Source organism: Pleurodeles waltl, chromosome 2_1, assembly GCF_031143425.1.
Source record: "Pleurodeles waltl isolate 20211129_DDA chromosome 2_1, aPleWal1.hap1.20221129, whole genome shotgun sequence".
NCBI classification, from domain to species: domain Eukaryota; kingdom Metazoa; phylum Chordata; class Amphibia; order Caudata; family Salamandridae; genus Pleurodeles; species Pleurodeles waltl.
In genome coordinates, this window is record NC_090438.1 from 305,063,850 (window position 1) to 305,085,438 (window position 21,589).

At 46.8% G+C, this 21,589-nt stretch overlaps 1 protein-coding gene across 1 annotated transcript in view; it reads right to left on the bottom strand.

The window, feature by feature from the left end:
* WDR44 (WD repeat domain 44) overlaps positions 1–21,589 on the bottom strand; it is a 464,168-nt gene that overhangs the window by 318,600 nt on the left and 123,979 nt on the right. Inside the window, exons 5-6 of the mRNA XM_069212536.1 lie at positions 19,573–19,703; positions 17,764–17,865 (exon numbers count right to left, since the gene is read on the bottom strand). Of these exons, the coding sequence (XP_069068637.1) occupies positions 17,764–17,865; positions 19,573–19,703 (233 nt within the window). The remainder of the gene's footprint in view (positions 1–17,763; positions 17,866–19,572; positions 19,704–21,589) is intronic.

Below are 21,589 nucleotides of genomic sequence, written 5' to 3' on the forward strand. Positions count from 1 at the left end.
GGCTCTGTGGTTTGGGCCCGAAACCCCCCTCTAAAGTGCGGCTTCCTAAAAGTGCCTCTGCTATGTGGGGAGTAGAGCGCGCCCATGGCTTTGGCTGTGTCCGTGTCTTTTTTCAGTTTTACTATTGCCGTATCCACCTCCGGCCCAAATAATTGTTGTTCATTGAAGGGCATATTTAGCACAGCCTGCTGAATTTCGGGCTTAAATCCGGAGGTCCGTAGCCATGCGTGTCTCCGAATGGTTACCGCCGTGTTTACTGTCCTGGCCACCGTGTCTGCTGAGTCCATAGCCAACCTTATTTGGTTGTTGGAGATAGTTTGGCCCTCCTCGACAACCTGTTGTGCACGTTTCTGGAACTCTTTGGGAAGGTGTTGAATGAGATGTTGCATTTCATCCCAATGTGCCCTGTTGTATCTTGCCAGTAGAGCTTGGGAATTGGCAATTCGCCATTGATTGGCTGCCTGTGCTGCCACCCTCTTGCCTGCTGCATTGAATTTCCGACTTTCTTTGTCGGGCGGTGGTGCGTCTCCAGAAGTTTGTGAGTTTGCCCTCTTCCGGGCTGCTCCCACTACCACCGAATCAGGAGTTAACTGTTGTGTGATGTACACAGGGTCAGTATGGGGAGGTTTATATTTTTTCTCCACCCTAGGCGTGATGGCTCTGCCTTTGACTGGGTCCTGAAACACCTGTTTGGCGTGTTTTAACATGCCTGGCAGCATTGGCAAGCTTTGGTATTGGCTGTGCGTAGATGACAGGGTGTTGAACAAGAAGTCATCTCATCTTCTATGGGCTCTGCATGCAATGCTACATTATGAAATGTAGCTGCCCTGGAAACCACCTGCATGTAAGCAGTACTGTCCTCAGGTGGTGAAGGTCTCGCCGGGTAGCAATCAGGACTATTGTCAGAGACCAGTGCATCATACAAATCCCATGCATCCGGGTCATCTTGGGTCATCCCTGTGTGTGTTGGTGACTGCATCACTGGGGGTGTTGCTACCGGGGACAGATGTGGCGACTGTGCTGGCGATTGTTGTGGCGAAAACTGTGGTGGTGTTTTTTCTTTAGCCACTTTCGCTTTTGGCTGCATTTCCGCCTCTTGGAATGCGAGCTTCCGCTTCATCTTTATTGGAGGAAGAGTTCTGATTTTCCCTGTGTCTTTTTGTATATGGAGCCTCCTCTGGGTATGGTCTGGCTCTCCCATGCCCAGTTCTTGTTCAAATCTGTGACCTTGTAATTGTGTGGAAAGCCCTTGTTCCTCTGTATAGGAGCTTTGTTTCGGCTCCGAGGCTGCATGTTTCGGCACCAAAATCTTTTGCGACAGTCTTTTTTGGCTCTGAGGAAACCTTTTTGACTTTCGGGGTGCCGAACTCTCGGTGCAGAGTCTGTTCGGAGCCGGTATCTCGACCGGAGTCGGATGTCTTCGGCTGCTGGGAGGCCTTTTTCGGTGCCGATGTTTGGTCACCGTGTTTTCGGGTTAAGCCATGGCCTGTTGGCGGTGGCGTCCCCTTGACCTTCATTATTTTCGAGTGAGTTTTTGCCGGGGCTGGTTTACTCACGGTTTGCTGCGTCTTCGGCTGCTCACTCTCGGACTCGTCCAAGTCCGAATCTCGAATGGAGAATCTCTCCTCTTCTTCGACGTCGGTGTGCCCGGCCGGTGTCGACGCCATCTGAAGTCTTCGAGCTCTTCGATCCTGCAGTGTCTTCTTGGATCGAAATTCCCGACAGGCCCCGCAAGTATCCTCTTTGTGTTCGGGGGACAAACACAGATTACAGACCAAGTGTTGGTCTGTATAAGGATACTTTGCATGGCAGTTGGGGCAGAAGCGGAAGGGGGTCCGGTCCATGAGGTTTGAAGATGGACGCGGTCGGGCCGACCAGGCCCCGCCGAGGAGTGGAAGCCCCGAAGGGCTGCCGGAGCTCTTCTTTCTTCGGTGTCAATGTGCTAGCACTAGCCCGGTACCGAGCGCAAACAATACTGTCGAATTTTCCGATGGATAACTATCTTTTCCGAACCGAAATACGGAGCGAAGAGGAACACGTCCGAACCCAATGGCGGAAAGAAAACAATCTGAGATGGAGTTGACGCCCATGCGCAATGGAGCCGAAAGGGAGGAGTCCCTCAGTCTTGTGACTCGAAAAGACTTCTTCGAAGAAAAACAACTTGTAACACTCCGAGCCCAACACTAGATGGCAGGATAATGCACAGCATGTGTATCTGCAGCTACACATGCCATCGAACATATATATATATATATATACATATATATATATATATATATATTCACTGAAAAAAAAACAAAGGTTACAGGGACGTTATTGTAAGGTTCACGTTTTACCCACACAAAACCATACACATTCAGAAGTGAAAATGTCACTTACCCAGTGTACATCTGTTCGTGGCATCAGTCGCTGAGATTCACATGGTATGCATGAGCTCGCCATCTGGTGTTGGGTCGGAGTGTTACAAGTTGTTTTTCTTCGAAGAAGTGTTTTCGAGTCACGGGACCGAGTGACTCCACCTTCTGTGCTCATTGCGCATGGGCGTCGACTCCATCTTCGATTGTTTTCCCCGCAGAGGGTGAGGTAGGAGTTGTACTATAGTAATAGTGCCCGCGCAATGAAAAATGTAAGTATGTACCTATTAAAGGATTAAGTAATATATATACAAATGTACAAAATTGAAGGTAACTTCTGAACTGCTACAGGCTTCCGGGGAGGTGGGTGGGTCCATGTGAATCTCAGCGACTGATGCCACGAACAGATGTACACTGGGTAAGTGACATTTTCAGTTCGATGGCATCTGTCGCTGTAGATACACATGGTATGCATAGACTAGTAAGCAGTTAGTTCCCCATAAGCGGTGGTTTAGCCTGTAGGAGTAGAAGTTGTCTGAAATAGAGTTCTTAATACAGCTTGACCTACTGTAGCTTGTTGTGCGGATAGCACATCTATACAGTAGTGTTTGGTGAATGTGTGAGGCGTAGACCAAGTGGCTGCCTTACATATTTCTTGCATTGGGATGTTTCCTAAAAAGGCCATTGAAGCACCTTTTTTCCTTGTTGAATGTGCCCTGGGAGTAATGGGCAGTTGTCTTTTTGCTTTAAGGTAGCAGATTTGGATGCATTTAACTATCCATCTGGCTATACCTTGTTTTGATATTGGGTTACCTGCATGAGGTTTTTGGAATGCAATAAATAGCTGTTTAGTTTTTCTGATGTTCTTCGTTCTGTCAATGTAGTACATTAATGCTCTTTTGACATCTAATGTATGTAGTGCTCTTTCAGCCACAGAATCTGGCTGTGGGAAGAATACTGGTAGTTCTACCGTTTGATTTAGATGGAATGGAGAAATAACTTTTGGTAAAAATTTTGGATTAGGTCGTAGGACGACCTTATTTTTATGTATTTGTATAAAAGGCTCTTGTGTTGTGAACGCTTGAATTTCACTTACTCTTCTTAGAGATGTAATGGCGATGAGAAAGGCAACTTTCCAGGTGAGGAATTGTATTCCGCAAGAGTGCATGGGTTCGAAGGGTGGGCCCATGAGTCTTGTTAGAACCACGTTTAGGTTCCATGAAGGAACAGGTGGTGTTCTTGGTGGTATAATTCTTTTAAGCCCTTCTATGAATGCTTTGATAACTGGTATCCTATACAAGGAAGTTGAATATGTAGTTTGCAGGTATGCAGATATTGCTGCAAGGTGTATTTTAATAGAAGAGAAGGCTAGCTTTGCTTTTTGTAAATGGAGCAAGTAATTTACTATATGTTTTGGAGTTGCCTCTAGTGGTTGTATCTGATTATGATGGCAGTACCAAACAAATCTTTTCCACTTACTTGCGTAGCAGTGTCTAGTGGATGGTCTTCTGGCCTGCTTTATGACTTCCATACACTCTTGGCTAAGTTGTAAGTGTCCGAATTCTAGGATTTCAGGAGCCAGATTGCTAGATTCAGCGATGCTGGGTCCGGGTGTCTGATCTGTTGGTTGTGTTGCGTTAACAGATCTGGTTTGTTGGGCAGTTTGATGTTTGGTACTACAGACAGATCTAGCAGTGTTGTGTACCAGGGTTGTCTTGCCCACGTTGGTGCTATTAAAATGAGTTTGAGTTTGTTTTGACTCAATTTGTTTACTAGGTAAGGAAGGAGAGGGAGAGGAGGAAAAGCGTAAGCAAATATTCCTGACCAGTTCATCCATAGGGCATTGCCTTGGGATTGCTTGTGTGGGTATCTGGACGCGAAGTTTTGGCATTTTGCGTTCTCTTTTGTTGCAAATAAGTCTATTTGTGGTGTCCCCCAGAGTGTGAAGTAGGTGTTCAGAATTTGTGGGTGGATTTCCCATTCGTGGACTTGCTGGTGATCTCGAGAGAGATTGTCTGCCAGCTGATTCTGGATCCCCGGAATAAACTGTGCTATTAGACCAATTTGATGGTGGATTGCCCACTTCCATATTTTTTGAGCTAACAAGCTTAACTGCGTTGAATGTGTTCCTCCTTGTTTGTTTAGATAATACATCGTTGTCATGTTGTCTGTTTTGACAAGGATGTATTTGTGGGTTATGATTGGTTGGAAAGCTTTTAGTGCTTGAAAAACTGCTAATAATTCTAGATGATTTATATGCAGTTTTGTTTGATGTATGTTCCATTGTCCTCTTATGTTGTGTTGATTGAGATGTGCTCCCCACCCTGTCATGGAAGCATCTGTTGTTATTACGTACTGTGGCACTGGGTCTTGGAAAGGCCGCCCTATGTTTAAATTTATACTGTTCCACCATAGAAGCGATAGGTAAGTTTGGCGGTCTAGCAACACCAGATCTAGAAGGTGACCCTGTGCTTGAGACCACTGTGAGGCTAGGCACTGTTGTAAGGGCCTCATGTGCAGTCTTGCGTTTGGGACAATGGCTATGCATGAGGACATCATGCCTAGGAGCTGTAGTATTGTTCTTGCTTGTATTGTTTGGTTTGGAGACATGTGTTGAATGACCCTGTTGAAATTGTGGATCCTTTGTGGAGTTGGCGTTGCTACTCCTTTTGTCGTGTCTATTATGGCTCCTAGATATTGCTGTACTTTGCTTGGCAGAATGTTTGATTTTGCAAAGTTGACGGTGAACCCTAGATTGTAGAGGGTTTGTATGACTTGATTTGTGTGGTTTGAGCATTGTGTGAGCGAACTGGTTTTGATTAGCCAGTCGTCTAGATACGGGAACACATGTATTTGCTGCCTTCTGATGTGTGCAGCGACTACTGCTAGGCATTTTGTGAATACTCTTGGAGCGGTTGTTAAACCAAAAGGCAATACTTTGAATTGGTAATGTATTCCTTTGAATACAAACCTTAGATATTTCCTGTGTGATTGATGGATTGGTATATGGAAATATGCGTCCTTGAGGTCTAGGGTTGTCATGTAGTCGTGTTTTCTGAGCAATGGTAACACTTCTTGTAGTGTGACCATGTGAAAGTGGTCTGATTTGATGAATGTGTTTACTACCCTGAGGTCTAGAATTGGTCTCAGTGTTTCGTCCTTTTTTGGTATCAAGAAGTACAGTGAATAAACTCCTGTGTTTATTTGTGTGCTTGGTACTAATTCTATTGCATTTTTTTGCAGTAGTGCTTGAACTTCTATCTCTAGAAGCTGTGAATGGTATTTTGATAAATTTTGTGATTTTGGTGGTATGTCTGGAGGGAATTGCATGAATTCTATGCAATAACCATGTTGGATAATTGCTAGGACCCATGTGTCTGTAGTTATTTTGTCCCATGCTTCGTAATATTGATGTATCCTCCCCCCCACTGGTGTTGTGTGGGAGGGGTGAGTGACGTGTGAGTCACTGCTTGTTGGTAGTGGTTTTGGGGCTTTGAAATCTTCCTCTATTCCTAGGAAATTGCCCCCCTCTATACTGGCCCCGAAAACCTCCCCTGTACTGTCCCTGGTAGGTGGGCGGTGCGGACTGTGAGGTGCTAGCTTGTGTGGCCTGACCCCGAAACCCTCCTCTAAAAGGTGTTTTGCGGAAGGTGTTATAAGATCCTCTGCTCTGCGGGGAGTAGAGTGCGCCCATGGCCTTGGCAGTGTCAGTGTCCTTTTTGAGCTTTTCTATGGCTGTGTCGACCTCCGGACCGAACAGAAGTTTCTCGTTTACTGGCATGTTAAGCACTGCCTGCTGAATTTCTGGCTTGAATCCAGACGTTCTGAGCCATGCGTGCCTACGGATGGTAACCGACGTATTAATGGTTCTTGCGGCCGTGTCTGCTGCATCCATGGAGGAGCGTATTTGATTGTTGGAAATGTTTTGACCCTCCTCAACAACCTGTTTTGCTCTTTTTTGCAGATCTTTTGGGAGATGTTCAATGAGATGCTGCATCTCATCCCAGTGGGCTCTGTCGTATCGCGCTAGCAGCGCTTGTGAATTTGCGATGCGCCACTGGTTTGCTGCTTGGACAGCAACCCTCTTCCCGGCTGCATCGAACTTCCTACTTTCTTTATCTGGGGGAGGTGCATCCCCAGAAGTGTGTGAGTTTGCCCGTTTTCTGGCAGCCCCTACCACCACAGAGTCTGGTGGCAGCTGAGAGGTGATAAATACAGGGTCCGTAGGAGGCGCCTTATACTTTTTGTCCACCCTAGGCGTCACTGCCCTACTTTTAACTGGCTCCTTGAAAATGTCCTTTGCATGGCGTAGCATGCCTGGGAGCATCGGCAGGCTTTGGTAGGAGCTGTGGGTTGAGGAGAGGGTGTTAAATAAAAAATCATCCTCTACTTGTTCCGAGTGTAGTTCCACATTATGGAATAGAGCTGCTCTAGCCACCACTTGTGAGTAGGCTGTGCTGTCTTCCGGTGGTGATGGCCTAGTTGGGTATGTGTCTGGGCTGTTATCAGACACTGGTGCGTCGTACAAGTCCCACGCATCCTGATCTTGGTCATCGTGGCTCATGGCGGTGTGAGCTGGCGAATGTGACGGGGTGTAAGTTGGCGAAGCCGGAGTTACAGGTGGAGGCGAGGGAGGAGGTGTTACCTTTTGTGTTGTTTGTTGCTGAGGAGTAAACTGAAGCGTTCTCTTTCGTTTGACAGGTGGAAGGGTACTGATCTTCCCAGTCCCCTGCTGAATAAAGATACGCTTTTGCGTGTGATCCACGTCAGTGGATTGCAGTTCTTGTTCAAATCTATGTTTCTTCATTTGAGAAGACATAGAATGCTCTTCGGTATAGGAGCCAGAAACAGGGTCTGATGTCGCTTTTTTCGGCTCCGAAAACCCTGTCGATTGTTTTTTCGGCTCCGAGGTAACCTTCCTCTTTTTCTGTGCCGAAAATTCTTGGCCTCTATGGTCTTCGGCGCCACTGTCTCGGCGTCGATCGGTGTCGACACCGAACTCTCGGTGTCGATGCTTCTGTTTAGCACTCTCTCGGTCCCGAGGAGGCTGCGTGCCGGTGTCTCGACCGAAGTCGGACGATCTCGACACTGAATGGGCCTTTTTCGGTGCCGATTGTTGGTCACCGAGAATTTGGGTGGAGCCATGGCCGGTTGGCAGTGGCGTCCCCTGGGCCTTCTTTCCTTTTTTAAGGTTTGATCTCGACGTCTTACTCACAGTTCTTGTAGAGTGTAGCTCGTCGGAATCTGAATCCTGGATGGAAAAGGATTCCTCCTGTTCTTCTTCTGTCTCGAACTGTCGACGCTCTTTTGGCGTGGACGCCATCTGCAGTCTTCTCGCTCGACGGTCGCGCAGAGTTTTTCGGGACCGGAACGCCCGACAGGCCTCGCAGGATTCTTCACTGTGCTCGGGTGACAGGCACAGATTACAGACCGAGTGTAGGTCCGTATAAGGATATTTGTTGTGGCATTCGGGGCAGAATCGAAACGGGGTCCGTTCCATCGGCGTTGTCCTCCACGCGGTCGGGCCGACTAGGCCCCGACGGGGTGCCGAAATCTACCCCGAAGGGCACCGAAGCGCTTCGATGTTCAACGCGTCGTCGTATGTGTCTATCTCTAACCGGATCGCAACGATACCGTCGAAAATCTTCCGTCTTCAGCTATCTTTCCGTTCCGAAACTCGGAGCGACAGGAACACGTCCGAACCCGATGGCGGAAAGAAAACAATCGAAGATGGAGTCGACGCCCATGCGCAATGAGCACAGAAGGTGGAGTCACTCGGTCCCGTGACTCGAAAACACTTCTTCGAAGAAAAACAACTTGTAACACTCCGACCCAACACCAGATGGCGAGCTCATGCATACCATGTGTATCTACAGCGACAGATGCCATCGAACATATAGTTATGTTAAGAAACTATAACTCATAGCCTAAAGTTACTTTTACGGCACAATTTATAGTTATTCCTAGCAGAAGAAACTATAAGTGTAGGAAGCTGGCTCCAGGGGTTCCCCAGAGGTTTAATAGAGGCTAAAATAGATGATGATAATAATAATGCTCTCTTTTGTGGCAGTATGGTCGAGCAGTTACACTTATCAGAGGGTAGTGCAAAGCGTTTGTTATACACACAGAAGCAATAAAGGAAGCACACACTCAATGACTAACTCCAGGCCAATGGTTTTTATATAGCAAAAATATAACTACAAGATTCAGTTTACAGGTAAGTACATTTGCAATTAAGTATTCAACATGTGTATCAATACCACTTTGGAATTGGCAAGGTATACGGTTTTCAAATTAATAGCAATAATCTGTTTCGAAAGTCGACACAGTTCCAGTCTGGATGTCCACAGGTGGGGGTTCAAGTAAAACCCCGAACACCCAACTCCAGCAACACGGGGCTGGCCGGGTGCAGAGGTCATAAGACAAGACAATTTTAACGTGGGCTCCTATGGAGGCTGGGGGCACTCAGATTCAGGCCTGCTTGCAGGTAAGTACCCGTGCCTTCAGAGGACAGATCTGGGGGATTTAGTAGAGCACCGGTGGGGGGAAATGGGGAGACATGGAGCATAGGTCTGCACCAAACACACACCCTCAGCAGCACCAAGGCGGCCGGGTGCATGGTGCAAACACAGCAACGGTCTCCCAAAGCTTCTCTATAGGGGGACCCCTTGGGTCACGAAGATGCTGCAGGTTGGGTCTAGGGGATCTGTTCCGGAAAACCACAGGCTGGAGAAGGACGATGGCTGCACTGGAGATCAGATCCCCCAAGGCTAGGGGGCTGCCGGTGCAGAGTACGTTTTGGCGAGAGTTAGCTTAGTCCTGTTCGGTCGCTGTCAGGGGGTCCTCCAGATTCAAGCTGCAGGCTTCGTCGCATTGGACAGGAGGGGTCAACCAAGGGTGGACACTTGGTCTGACTCGCCTGGGAACCAGCTCCAGTCGATTGGGCCACCTGGACACGGGTTGTGGGCATCGAGTGCAGAGTGGACAGGACTCACGTATTCGGGGAGGTTCTGGAGTCCTTGGATGGAGTTTCTTCTTGGACAGGGCCTCCGTCCACGGGAGTTCTTGGTCCTCTTGGGTTCAGGCAGTTCTCTTGAGGCTTTTAAGAGGTCGCTGGCCCTGCAGGATGCGTCGCCTTCCTTTAGCAGAGCTTTAGAAGGTAGACACAGGCCGGTAGGGCTGGGGCCAAGTCAGTTTTTGTCTTCAGTTTTCTCTGCTGAGGTTCAGCTTAGGGTCCTTCTTCTTTCTTTTGTGAGGTCGCCAGGAATCTGACTAGCTAGGTTCAGGGGAGCCCTTAAATCCTGGATTTTGGGGTGTTACAGGGGTCAGAGAGCAGTAGCCAATGGCTACTGTCCGTGGAGGTGGCTACACCCTTCCTGTGTACACTCCCTTTGGGGAGGGGGACACAGACCTAACCCTATTGGTCCCTGTCCTCCAAACCAAGATGGAGGATTCTGCAAGGAGAGGGTCACGTCAGCTCAGGTCACCTTAGGGGTGGTCCCAGCTGAAGTGGGAACTCCTCCTTGTTTTTCCTAATTCTCCCACTGGGCTTGCCGCCAAAAAGTGGGGCTTTTTCCTGGGGTGGGCATCTCCACTAGTTGGAGTGCCCTGGGGCACTGTAACAGGAGGCCTGAGCCTTTGAGGTTCACCACCAAGGCGTCACACTTCCTGCAGAGGGGAGGTGTGAAGCACCACTGCCCAGGACAGGCTTTGTTCCTGGCCACAGAGAGCCAAAGGCTCTCACCCCTTGTGGTCAGAAACTCGCCTTAAAGTGGCAGGCGGGCAAAGGCTGGTCAGTCCTTCACTAGCAGTTTGGCTAACATACAGGGGGCTTCTCTAAGATGGCCTCTGGGTGCATTTCTCAATAAATTCAACACTGACATCCGTGTGGGTTTATTGTGCGGGACGTTTGATACCAAACTTCCCAGTATTCAGTGAAGCCATTATGGAGCTGTGGAGTTCATAATGACAAACTCACAGCCCATATACTCAATGTGGCCACACTGCACTTACAATGTCTGAGAAAGGACTTAGACACTGTAGGGGCATATTGACCATGCAGCTATGCCATTACCTGTCGTATAGTGCACACTGCCTTAGGGCTGTAAGGCCTAATAGAGGGGTGACTTACCAATGTCTTCCCCCACCCCCATCAGCACACACAAGCTGCAAAGCCATTGTGCATGTGCTTGGTGAGGGGTCCCCCAGGGTGGCACAACACATGCTGCAGCCCTTGGGGACCTTCCCTGGCCACAGGGCCCTTGGTACCATAGGTACCTTTTACAAGGGTCTTAACTGTGTGCCAGGGGCGTGCCAACTGTGGGGACAATAGTAAAGTTTTGGGGAAAAAACACTGGTGCTAGGGCCTGGTTAGCAGGAACCCAGCACACACTCAGTGAAGTTGGCATCAATATAACGCAAAAAGTGGGGGGGGTAACCACGCCAACAAGAGCACTACCCTACAAGAAGGATGTGGCAGTGTGTAAAAAAGTAGGCACGGTGATGGACTGGCTTACTTTAAAAGGGCATGACCACTTTAGGTAGGAAAGAGGCCTGGTACGAAGCACCACTTGGTCAGGATGGACAAAGAATAAAGGGAAAAAGCCATTACAATGCAGCTGTTTCCCCGACTAGCCTTTACCACACATGCGTTACAACCCATGCGCCATTACCACAAATAGCCTTTACTATGTATACCATTACAACAAATTATCTTGTAATGGTATGCATGGTAAGGTCTATGCAGGGTAATGTTGGTGAAGGCTATCGGTGTCGAAAGAAGAAATGGAAAGATCATTCCATTTCCACAGAAGAGCTGCGCCGCACCTTAGGAGTGAGGTTAGGGGGGAACAGGGGGGTGGCAGGGGGTAGGGTTTAGGGCAGGGGAGACTGTTTTAGTGTTTAGGGTGGGGGATTAGGTCTGGGAGTGGTGGGGATACTGTTTTAAGGAGAGGGTGAGTGTTAGGTTTTAGGGTGGGGCAGTTTTCAGGCTTAGTGCAGAGGTAGAGGGGGATAGGACGGGGGGTTGGGGAGTACGGTTTTAGAGAGGGGGTAGAGGGTGGGGAGGTTAGGATTTAGGGTGGGGAGATGGTTTTCAGGCTTAGGGCGGGGTGGGATTGGGCCTTGGGAGGGGGGTAATGTTTTAGGGAGGGGGTGGGGTGAGTCTTAGCGCGGGGCGGTTTTCGGGCTTAGTGCGGGGGGGATTAGGCATGAGGTGGGTACTGTTTTAGGAGAGGGTGTGGGAAAGGATTTAAGGCAGGGTGGCTTTTGGGCTTAGGACAGGGGGATTGGGTCTGGAGGTGGGTTGCAACTAGCCAATCTGAGCACAAACTCCCATTGGGGCAAGGCAGCCGTCATAGAAATCATGAGATTCTTGTGAGCCTCCTGTGAACTCAACTGTCAAGACATACAACATTTACTTATCGAAAACTACTCCACAGATTTGCACTAAATCACAAAAGGACACTTTTTGGACCAAGACCTAGCTTTCTGACAAATTTGGTGTAATTCTGTTTATCTGAATTTCTGGTATCAGTGTTCACTTTTCCTGTAGAAAACTGCATAGGGAAATTGTGTTTTGGGACCCCCTCCTTCTCTACCCCCCCACCCATTTTTTCTTGTGTGTACTTAACGGATGACCCCAAAGCTTTCCAGAAAGGAGCTGAGGTGAGTGAACTTTTTTGGAACATTTCATGAAGATTCGTCAAGTGTTGGCAAAGTTATTAGCTAACAAAAAAAAACACTCTTCCTCTGGTAACTAGGTCTATCTCTATAACTACACAGTAGCAACCGCCACAAGAAAGAAAAAAACACCTCTTTCAAAAAGGAAAAGCATTTGTTTGTAGCAGGAAGTCATGTAGATTCACAAGCTCTGCCTACTTAGGCCATCTAGTGTTGGGTCCGGAAGGTTGCAATTTGGTTTTCTTCTAAAAGTTTTTAGTCACAAGGTATAGTAACTCCTCTTGTTGGCAATGCGCATACTTATCAACTCCATAGTTAAACTGTTTTCTCATAGGCGGTTATGAATGGAGCGTAGTGCAAACGTAACAGAAATTAATTGTCCATGCGAGTGAATACATATAAAAAGACTGTAACTGCCACAGGTGTTCAGGGAGGTAGGTGGGTGCATGTAAATGTGCAGCACTACATGCAACAAACAGATGCTTACTGCGAAAGTAAAATTTTCTGTTTGATGGCATGCGTAGCTGTGGATACACATGCTCTACATAGGCTGTAAAGCAGTGACTCCCGAAAGCGCCGGCTAACTAATGGGTGTTGCAGTGTTTTGAAAAACAGTACAAGCACTGCCTCCCCTACATTAGATTGCTGGTGTGCTAAAACATCCACACAATAATGTTTAGTGACAGTGTGTGGTGTTGACCACGTAGCTGCCTTACATATGTCAGCTATGGGCATGTTACCTAAAAAGGCCATAGGCGCACCTGTCTTGCGAGTTGAATATGCTCTAGGGGGAATAGGTAGTGGCCTTTCTGCTTTTGCATAACAAGTTTGGGTACATCTAACAATCCATCTTGCTATACTGGCTTTGGTAAGAGTTGCCTTTGTGTGGTGGAGAGAAGGCGACTAAGGTTTTAGTTCTATCCACATAAAACAAGCACTTTTTTCCAAACTTTCATTTGAATATCCACAAATAGGGCACTGCAATGGTTTAATATGAAAATGACAAACACATTAACTTATAAGTGCAAGTCTGAAATCAGATGTTTTATATTTCTCAGGAGACAGAGCTGAAATTGTGTTCCTTTCGAATTTTTAGATCTGGGTAATGTGTTGATGCTTCAGAATGCAGACAAAACCTGCATCTCTGATTCTGGACGTTAGATAGATGAGAGGAGTAGAAATTCTCTCTGTTAGGAGTTCCGTTTTAGAACAGCGATGTGGCATCTAGTTCGTGATTAAATCCTGGCAGTGTGAGTATTTGTGGATTCTTTTTTCATCTCGTATTGACTCACTTAGGCAATTTGTTTAATGTCATTGTCTTTTCCTCTATTATGAGATCAAAAGTTCATAAAGGTGAATATCAGAATTGCAAATCCACTTCTTCAATGCTGCGGTGAACACAGAGCTATGTGGAGAAAAGCATATTCCTGATGACACATAATTCAGTGTAACTAGAGCCTGATGTACCAAGTGTAGGAAAATGCCTCTGTTGGCATGCTTACCCCCTAACCTTTTGCCTTTTGTTGATGCTAGTTATGATTGAAAGGGTGCTGGGACCCTGCTAACCAGTGCTCTTTCCCTAAAATATACCTTTGCCTCCACAATTGGCACAGCTCTGGCACACAGATAAGCCCCTTGTAAATGGTACCACTGGTACAAAGGGCCCAGTGGCCAGGGAAGGTCCCTAGGGGCTGCAGCATGTATTATGCCACCCTGGGGACCCCTCACTCAGCACATGCACACTGCCGCACAGCTTGTGTGTGCTGGTGGGGAGAAAAAGACTAAGTTCACATGGCACTGCCCTCAGAGTGCCATGCCCACAACCCAGTGGCTGTGGCATAGGTAAGTCACCTCTCTAGCAAGCGTTACAGCCCTAAGGCAGGGTGCACTATACCACAGGTGAGGGCATAGATGCATGAGCACTATGCCCCTACAGTGTCTAAGCCAATTCTTAGAGATTCTAAGTGCAGGGTAGTCATAAAGAGTATATTGTCTGGGAGTTTGTCAAACACGAACTCCACAGTTCCATAATGGCTACACTGAATACTGGGAAGTTTGGTATCAAACTTCTCAGCACAATAAATCCACACTGATGCCAGTGTTGTATTGATTGAGAAATGCACACAGAGGGCATCTTAGAGATGCCCCCGGTATTTTACCCAATCCTTCAGTGCAGGACTGACTGGTCTGTGCCAGCCTGCTACTGAGAGACGAGTTTCTGGCCACCTGGGCTGAGAGCCTTTGTGCTCTGTGGGGCCAGAGACAAAGCCTGCACTGGGTGGAGGTGCTTCACACCTCCCCTCTACAGGAACTGTAACACCTGGCAGTGAGCCTCAAAGGCTCAGGCCTGGTGTTACAATGGCCCCCAAGGCACTCCAGCCAGTGGAGATGCCCACCCCCTGGATGAGCCCCCACTTTCGGTGGCAAGTCCAGTGGGATAATGAGAAAAACAAGGAGGAGTCACCCCTTCAGCCAGGTTCACCCCTAAGGTGACCAGAGCTGAAGTGACCCCCTCCTCGAGGAGTAGGACTAATAGGGATGAGAATGTGCTCCCATCCCCAAAGGGAGTGAGCACAAGGAGGGTGTAGCCACCCTCAGGGACAGTAGCCATTGGCTAATGCCCTCTGATCCCTAAAACGCTCATAAATCTTGTATTTAAGGGCTCCCTGAACCAAACTAGTCAGATTCCCGACAACCTCACAAGAAGAAGGACTGCTGAGCTGACAACCCTGCAGAGAAGAAAAGGAGACGACAACTGACTTGGCCCCAGCCCTACCGGCCAGTCTCCTGCTTCAAAGACCCTGCAACCGAGAAGCAACATGTTCTGCAGGACCAGCAACCCCTGAAAAGCATCCAGGGGACTGCCTGCATCACCGAGGACCAAGAACTTCTATGGGCAGCAGCTCTGCCCAACAAGAAGAAAAGACAGCCATCTTTAAAAGGTGTCCTACCCTCCAGAAGCGGGAGTCCCCAACACTCTGCACCCATCACCCCCGGTCCGTGTCCAGAGAAACCAACTGTCCAGAGAGGACCCCCAGGCAACTCCGTGTCCACCCTGGGCTGACCTGCCTGCACCCCCACGAGGATGCCTGCAGAGAGAATCCCGAGGACCCCCCTGACCGCGACTGCCCGGGATGAAGATATCTGATGCCTGGAAGTAGCACTGCACCTGCAGCCCCCAGGCCTGTGAACATGTGTGTGAATATATATATATTATATAAGTTTTTGTGTCAACACGTGTATATCATTTTAGTGGAGGGCCGCCTGGCCACCAAGATAACTTTACAGACTTTGGGAGGAAGGTCAAAATCCATCAACTGTCGCCACTCAATCACCACCCCAGGAGGCGGGGAGTTTACAGGTTCAGGTGGAGGACCCTCCCTGTTGCTGTGAGAGGATATCCTCCTGAAGGGGCAGTCTGATCATAAGATCAATGTTCATTTTCAGAAGCTCTGGTTACCAGACTCTTGGTGCATAGTCAAGAGCCACAAGAATGACTTGGCCCAGGTCGTTCCTGATCTTCTGTTCTCCTAGAGAGTTATGGCCAGAAATTGTATGGGCGGAAAGGCGTACAGGAGGCCTGAACTCGACTCAAGACAAAAAGCATATCAGAGTGACAGCCTCCTTGGAACCTCCAACGTGCAATACTACTGACATTGTACATTCTTTTTGGCGGCAAACAGATCTAACCAAGGCTCTCCTCATTGCTGAAAGAGTCCTTGTGCCACCTCTGAATGGATACGCCACTTATGATCCACTAGGCACTGACAGCTGAGTTTGTCCACCCTGGCATTCAGAGAACCTGCCAGGTGTTGAACCACTAGGGTATGCCCTTCTGTTCCAGCCAGAAAAGCAGGGCCTCTTGACAAAGGGTCCATGACCCCACCTCACCCTGGTTGTTGCAGTACCATATGGCGATGGTGTTGTCCGAGAACAATACTGTCAATGCTAGCCAAATCGCCCGTAGCTCCAGCAATGATGTGGAGTCAGAATTCTGCCAAATACCACAATCCACTGATCTCCAACTCTCCCAAATCGCCACCCCATTCCAGGAGTGATGTATCTATCACTACTAGATCTGGTTGGGGAAGGAAGAGGAGTCTGCCTTTGACCCAATCGCAGTTTGTAAGCCATCGAAGCTGTTCCCTCCAACATCTGGACCATGTTGGAGAGATTCACCTGATGCTGCACCCACTGGAACTTCAAGTCCCACTGCAGAGCCTACATATGCCATCTGGCATGATTCACCAGCAGGATGCAGGCGGCCATGAGGCCCAGCAGGCTCAGAGTCTTTCTCACCGAAATCCAGGATAGAGGCCAAAACATCGTTATCATAACCTGAATATTCTGGACTTGCCGCTCGGGGAGATAAGCCCGAAATTAACCTGTGTCCAGAACAGCTCCAATGAAAGGGAGCGTCTGAGAAGGAGTCAGGTGTGACTTTGGCATGTTTATAGTGAATCCCAGAAAATGCAGGAGGTTTGCCATAGTATGGAGGTGGGAGAAGACAGCCTGGTGCAAACCAGCATTCAACAGCGAGTCGTCGAGGCTTCTCCAAAAATCGATCAGGCAATGACCTAGGACCAATTGGCCCTGTTGGCACTGGCATTGGCGCTGATCGACTCCGTTCTGACTCGGATGTGGTCAGGGCTCAGAATGCGCCTGGCGCCGTCGTGGGCACTGGCAGCACAGAAAGAATTGGTGTTGGGATGGTACGAAATGCACCGATCCAGATCCGTGATCAGATCCGTAAGGGCCTGAAGGCACCCCAGAAGGGTCAGCCCGCTCAAACACAAGGCTCATGTCCTCGGAGGAGTTTTTCAACTGAGCTGGGGTCACTCCAGCTCCCGGAAATGGCAGAGGCAGAGAGTCGGACCTGGCAACGGCTCTGCAGAACCGTGCCTGGAGCGATGATATTCCTCACTCGTGTCAACTGACGGATGAGGTGATGTTTAAGTCCGTTTAGACTTCTTCATGTGCCTCTTCCCCGAGTGTGCCAAGAAGTTTAAGTGCAATAAAGACAACTTGGGGCTCCTGGATGGGTCCTGTGACCTTCTCTTTGATAGGGATCAGAATCTCCTAGAAATCGTGTTGCTGGCTTCAACCGCCCGGCCGCAAGCAGCTTTAGGAACCTCCCCCTTAAAGTTTTCAGAGCCCTGGCCCAGCACTCCAAGCATGACTTTGAATCTAGGTCGAACTTGAGACACCATAAACAGATCAGATAGGTGTCCGTAACCGACATGGACCAAAGACATGCTCCACACAGCTTGACACTTGTCTTCTTCGACATCCTCACTTCTAAAAAAATAGTCAAGAAAAAGTTGAAAAAAACCTGTCATAAAATAAGAAAACTTCTCTGGATCACCACTAACTGCTGCTGAAATAAAACAACTGACGTCCGCCTGCCTGGGTGACACCTATGTAGGTGACCACAACATCACTTCTGGAACCAATGACGCTGCACAGAACCGAACTAAGCCACCGATGGCACGAAGGGGTACTGCTCATGCAAAAGTTTCTGGATCGAGTCTGATACCTGGAAAATTCAAAGGTAAGGAATCTGCAGCTAGAAGTCTCATCCACGATAGATATTTATTTGAATCAAATACATGCCAACAGAATGAATTAGCTAACAATACGTGAAGCGATTCACTGGCTTTGCGTTTAACTCTAAGTATTAATTATTTCTTACGTTTGTTTGCGTTTTGATGGGAGATTTATACAATACCTCATCTGTGAGCTCCCTGCCAGAGTTGGATCTTGGTCGCTGTGGTCCAAGCACTCCACTTGGTAGAGATGGTGTCTGACCATCTGCTGCCTTTCCATTTTCCTGAAATATTTGAATAAGAGCATAGCACAAATACATGAGTACCCCATAGCCAAGCCACAGCACATGTCCAATATACAGAATAAGGGGGCATGTGCAAATCTATAAGAGTACACATTTTTATATAAAGTAACAGGAGCTCCTTGCAAGCAAGACTTATGACAACCTATATTAACTTATCCTTTAAACAATATCCTTTAAAGCTTTCCCAGCTGAAGGTTCCAGCACAATGTACATGGTTGAAATAAATTTCCAGTGAGCCAGTGCATAAACACTATTCTGCTTCCACAATACACTATCAAAAGAACCAATACTAGGCTAGTTATCAATCAGGCCCACTGCCAATGTTTGTTTTTACTGCAGCCCAGAGCTAACTCAATAAGTTTCAAAGACTGAAAGCGCTAACTGAACACTCACAGAACTTACATAAAATAAAATCATGACTGCTGTATGAAGTATTGTTTGATCACAAGCTAGTCCTTGCAGAATCATGTGGTACTATTCTGTGCTACAGCTCTGGTTCACTTCCAGCCATCCAATAAACTGTACTAGCTACCATTAAACAAGTTAAATTATTAAATTGTCTGGGTCCATTGACAAACAACCCCTAAGGAGTATTTGATTTGAACACTCAAACACTCCACAAGCACAATAAAAATAACACAATTCCACTATAAGTACTACGAACCTGGTAAGTTATAGTTAAAAGCAGAGCCAACAGCACCTTAACTACATCCTCCATCTGACTACCTTCTCCAAGTATCTGACCACCTCAGGCAGGGCACTTATGCTGACTGAACTGTTTTTACTTAATCATTTCCAGTAACCAATCATCCAAGCCCTGCCCTTCAGGTTCTAGTGAGCCGACATTCACACACCTTGTAACCACGCACATCTATCTGCATTCCTTGACAGTAACCTAAATCCCAACTCTACCTTAACTCCATGACCTCCCTTTCACTCCTCCTCGCTTTCTAGAAGCATGTGAAAAATCCATGGAATTTCCCCCCTGATTTTGGATGTGCGCCTGTCCATCAAGTCCACAGCAAATGCTGGTCATTGCACTCATCAGTTCCCTTTTCAAAGCAGAGAAGCTTATCTAGCAGACAACATTTGAAATTTCATACACCACTGGAAAAATACAGCCATGAAGCATTGATTAACATTACGATTAGTAAAGTCAAATGGAAAGCTAAGTAGCTGCACTACCAAAAGCAAGCCGTACAAGTGAAGGGAATATGTAAAATGTCTCATATCAAAAACAAAATTACTACAACTTAAATCAGCAACTGTTAATGGAAAATGAGATTCATAAACAAGATGACTGTGGAAAGCACAAGTTGGCCCTATCATCAAATAAGCAATAGACCATTAATATTTCTCCAAACACTGATTAATATATATTCTTCCAGCATCGGGCAGTTGAGTGAAGGCAGTTCAGTATATTGAATAGCAGTGTTCAAATAATTACAATTTTAAAATGCACCAGGATGAAATAGTCGTCTGGAAAAAAATCTAATAGTGTACAAAAGGGCTACTTGCAGTCAAGCTATAATGAGCTCTGCACAGAGAGAGAAAGGGGGGGCAAGATGGAGCTGGTAATCACCAACCTACACATAAATTTGCTTTGTAGTTAGGATCATCCTTTTCCTGACTTCCTTAATACAAGCCTACTAAATAAAAACCATTTCGATGGTTAAAATGGCTCACCTGAGCAGTAACTATTTTAACGCCACTTGTAGCACTTGCTAGGTCCAATGAAGGCAAAGATTCTTTGGTCAAACCCTCGCTGGCGATATTTGGAGATAACAGGCCAGTAGATGTAAAACTGTCCCTGGTAACTGAAAAATACTCAAATTAGACAACAAATATAACTGGACATAATATTATCAAACAAAATATCATTAGCAAAAACCATACAGCAAATCTAGATGAATACAAAAGTATCACTGCCTGCTGTTTTTTTAACTAAATAACGGAGTAGAAAGACGTGATACCTAGGATAGCCTTCACATTGCAGAGTCTCTCAGTTGTCCCATATTTATTTTCGTATTTCTCTCCAGAAACAGTCTTTTTCCCACCTTTGTTTCTTTGAGTAATTTTAAGCATACGCTCTGAAGAACCTTAATGAGCAAGTGTAGTTGCAATCTGCGTAATTTTGAAAATTTACCTTCTGAACCAAGTTTACCAGTTGTCAGTTGAGCTACCCGTAAGGGCTTGGTCAAATGCCACCAATGATAACCTTGCAATAATGTTCTGAAGGAAATGACACATCAAAACTGACATTTCCAGCAGAAGATAAACAATTCTTCCAGATAATTAACAATCACAGTTGCATTTTTACCTGTTTGAAGCTCATGATGATGAAGTGAATGTGTAGAAGGGTGTAATTGCCTAAATGGTACCCTGGTGTTGTGAAAGGGATCAACTGTGACAGACTACTGAAGGCCCATGCGAATGAGAAAAGACAGGTCCTAAATAAACTGGAAAATGCAAGGTGATTACAGAAGATGCACAATGAATGTGTGGTCACAAGGAAAGAGAATGATAGACAAAAGAGAAACTCCCCCCCCCCCCCCCCAAAAAAAAACTATTCAAACTTGGAAGCGTGTAGAAAGCGGACAGACAGGGTCAGATTTAAGAATGACGTGGAAGGCCATAGAAAAATTGAGCAGCCTTATTTTCATATCTCTAAACCACAAGGGAAGATGAAGGGGAAGCACAAAATAAAGAGTTGCCGTAGTCCAGATAAGACAGAATGCTCCGTCTAGAGTTTGATGGGAGTAGAAAGTAAGAGGGAAGATCATATGGAGGACAAGTTGAAGATGCTCTATTGAACGTGGTGGAAAGGTAAAGTTAGGCATCAAAAAAAAAACTATGATTGCCTTCTGAAGGTAAGGAACAGGTACTGGAGGGGAAACAGATTTGCAGACCATCAACATGCTTTTAAAGTTGTCTCAAACATCAATAGATTGAGGGTATCATTGTGAAAAGCTAAAAAAGCTGAATTAACCTACAAATTACACCAGAGGGGGAACATACAGGTTGAATAATTTAGGACCGACACATGAACCATGGGAAACTCCATGTAATAAACTTCAATTCAGATTCATTCACTATGGCGGAGTCAGAGCTTTGGTGAAGTTAGAAGCTGTACTGCAATGGGCTCTTGCATATAGCTGTGAACAGGCATGGGCTGGTAGAGTTACTCCATGCCAGACAAAGAACACCGATTACCAGAGGAGGCGTGAAGTCTGACCTTCAGTTGAATGAGAAAAAAATATGAGTCATAGGACACTGTTCTGGAGACATGAAGTACAGACAAAGACAGAGTGCTTGGGTTTTATGACTCATAATTTACTTCAAGGTCAAAACATGAGGGGAGGGTTGACGCTTTAGCCCAGACAGGGCCTGTCCGTGATTGTTCTTCTTCAATCACACAGTTCCATGAAGATTGAGAAGGTATGGGACAGTCAACAAAAACATTTTCACTCCTGTGCCCATCTTCAATATATTTGTTAAATGATAAATTCATCTCATGGCAGTCCTCCTGTTAAGAAGAATGGATGTTTGTTATATGTCATGGGTTTGTTAAGTAGTGTTGGGAGGCACTTGGACATTAATTCTTCCCCCACTTACCTCGATACTGGGCTAATGGGTTATTTTCATGGCTACTGAGAAAAGATCCTTGGTGTTTTAAGCAACAAATGCATGTACATATGAATGG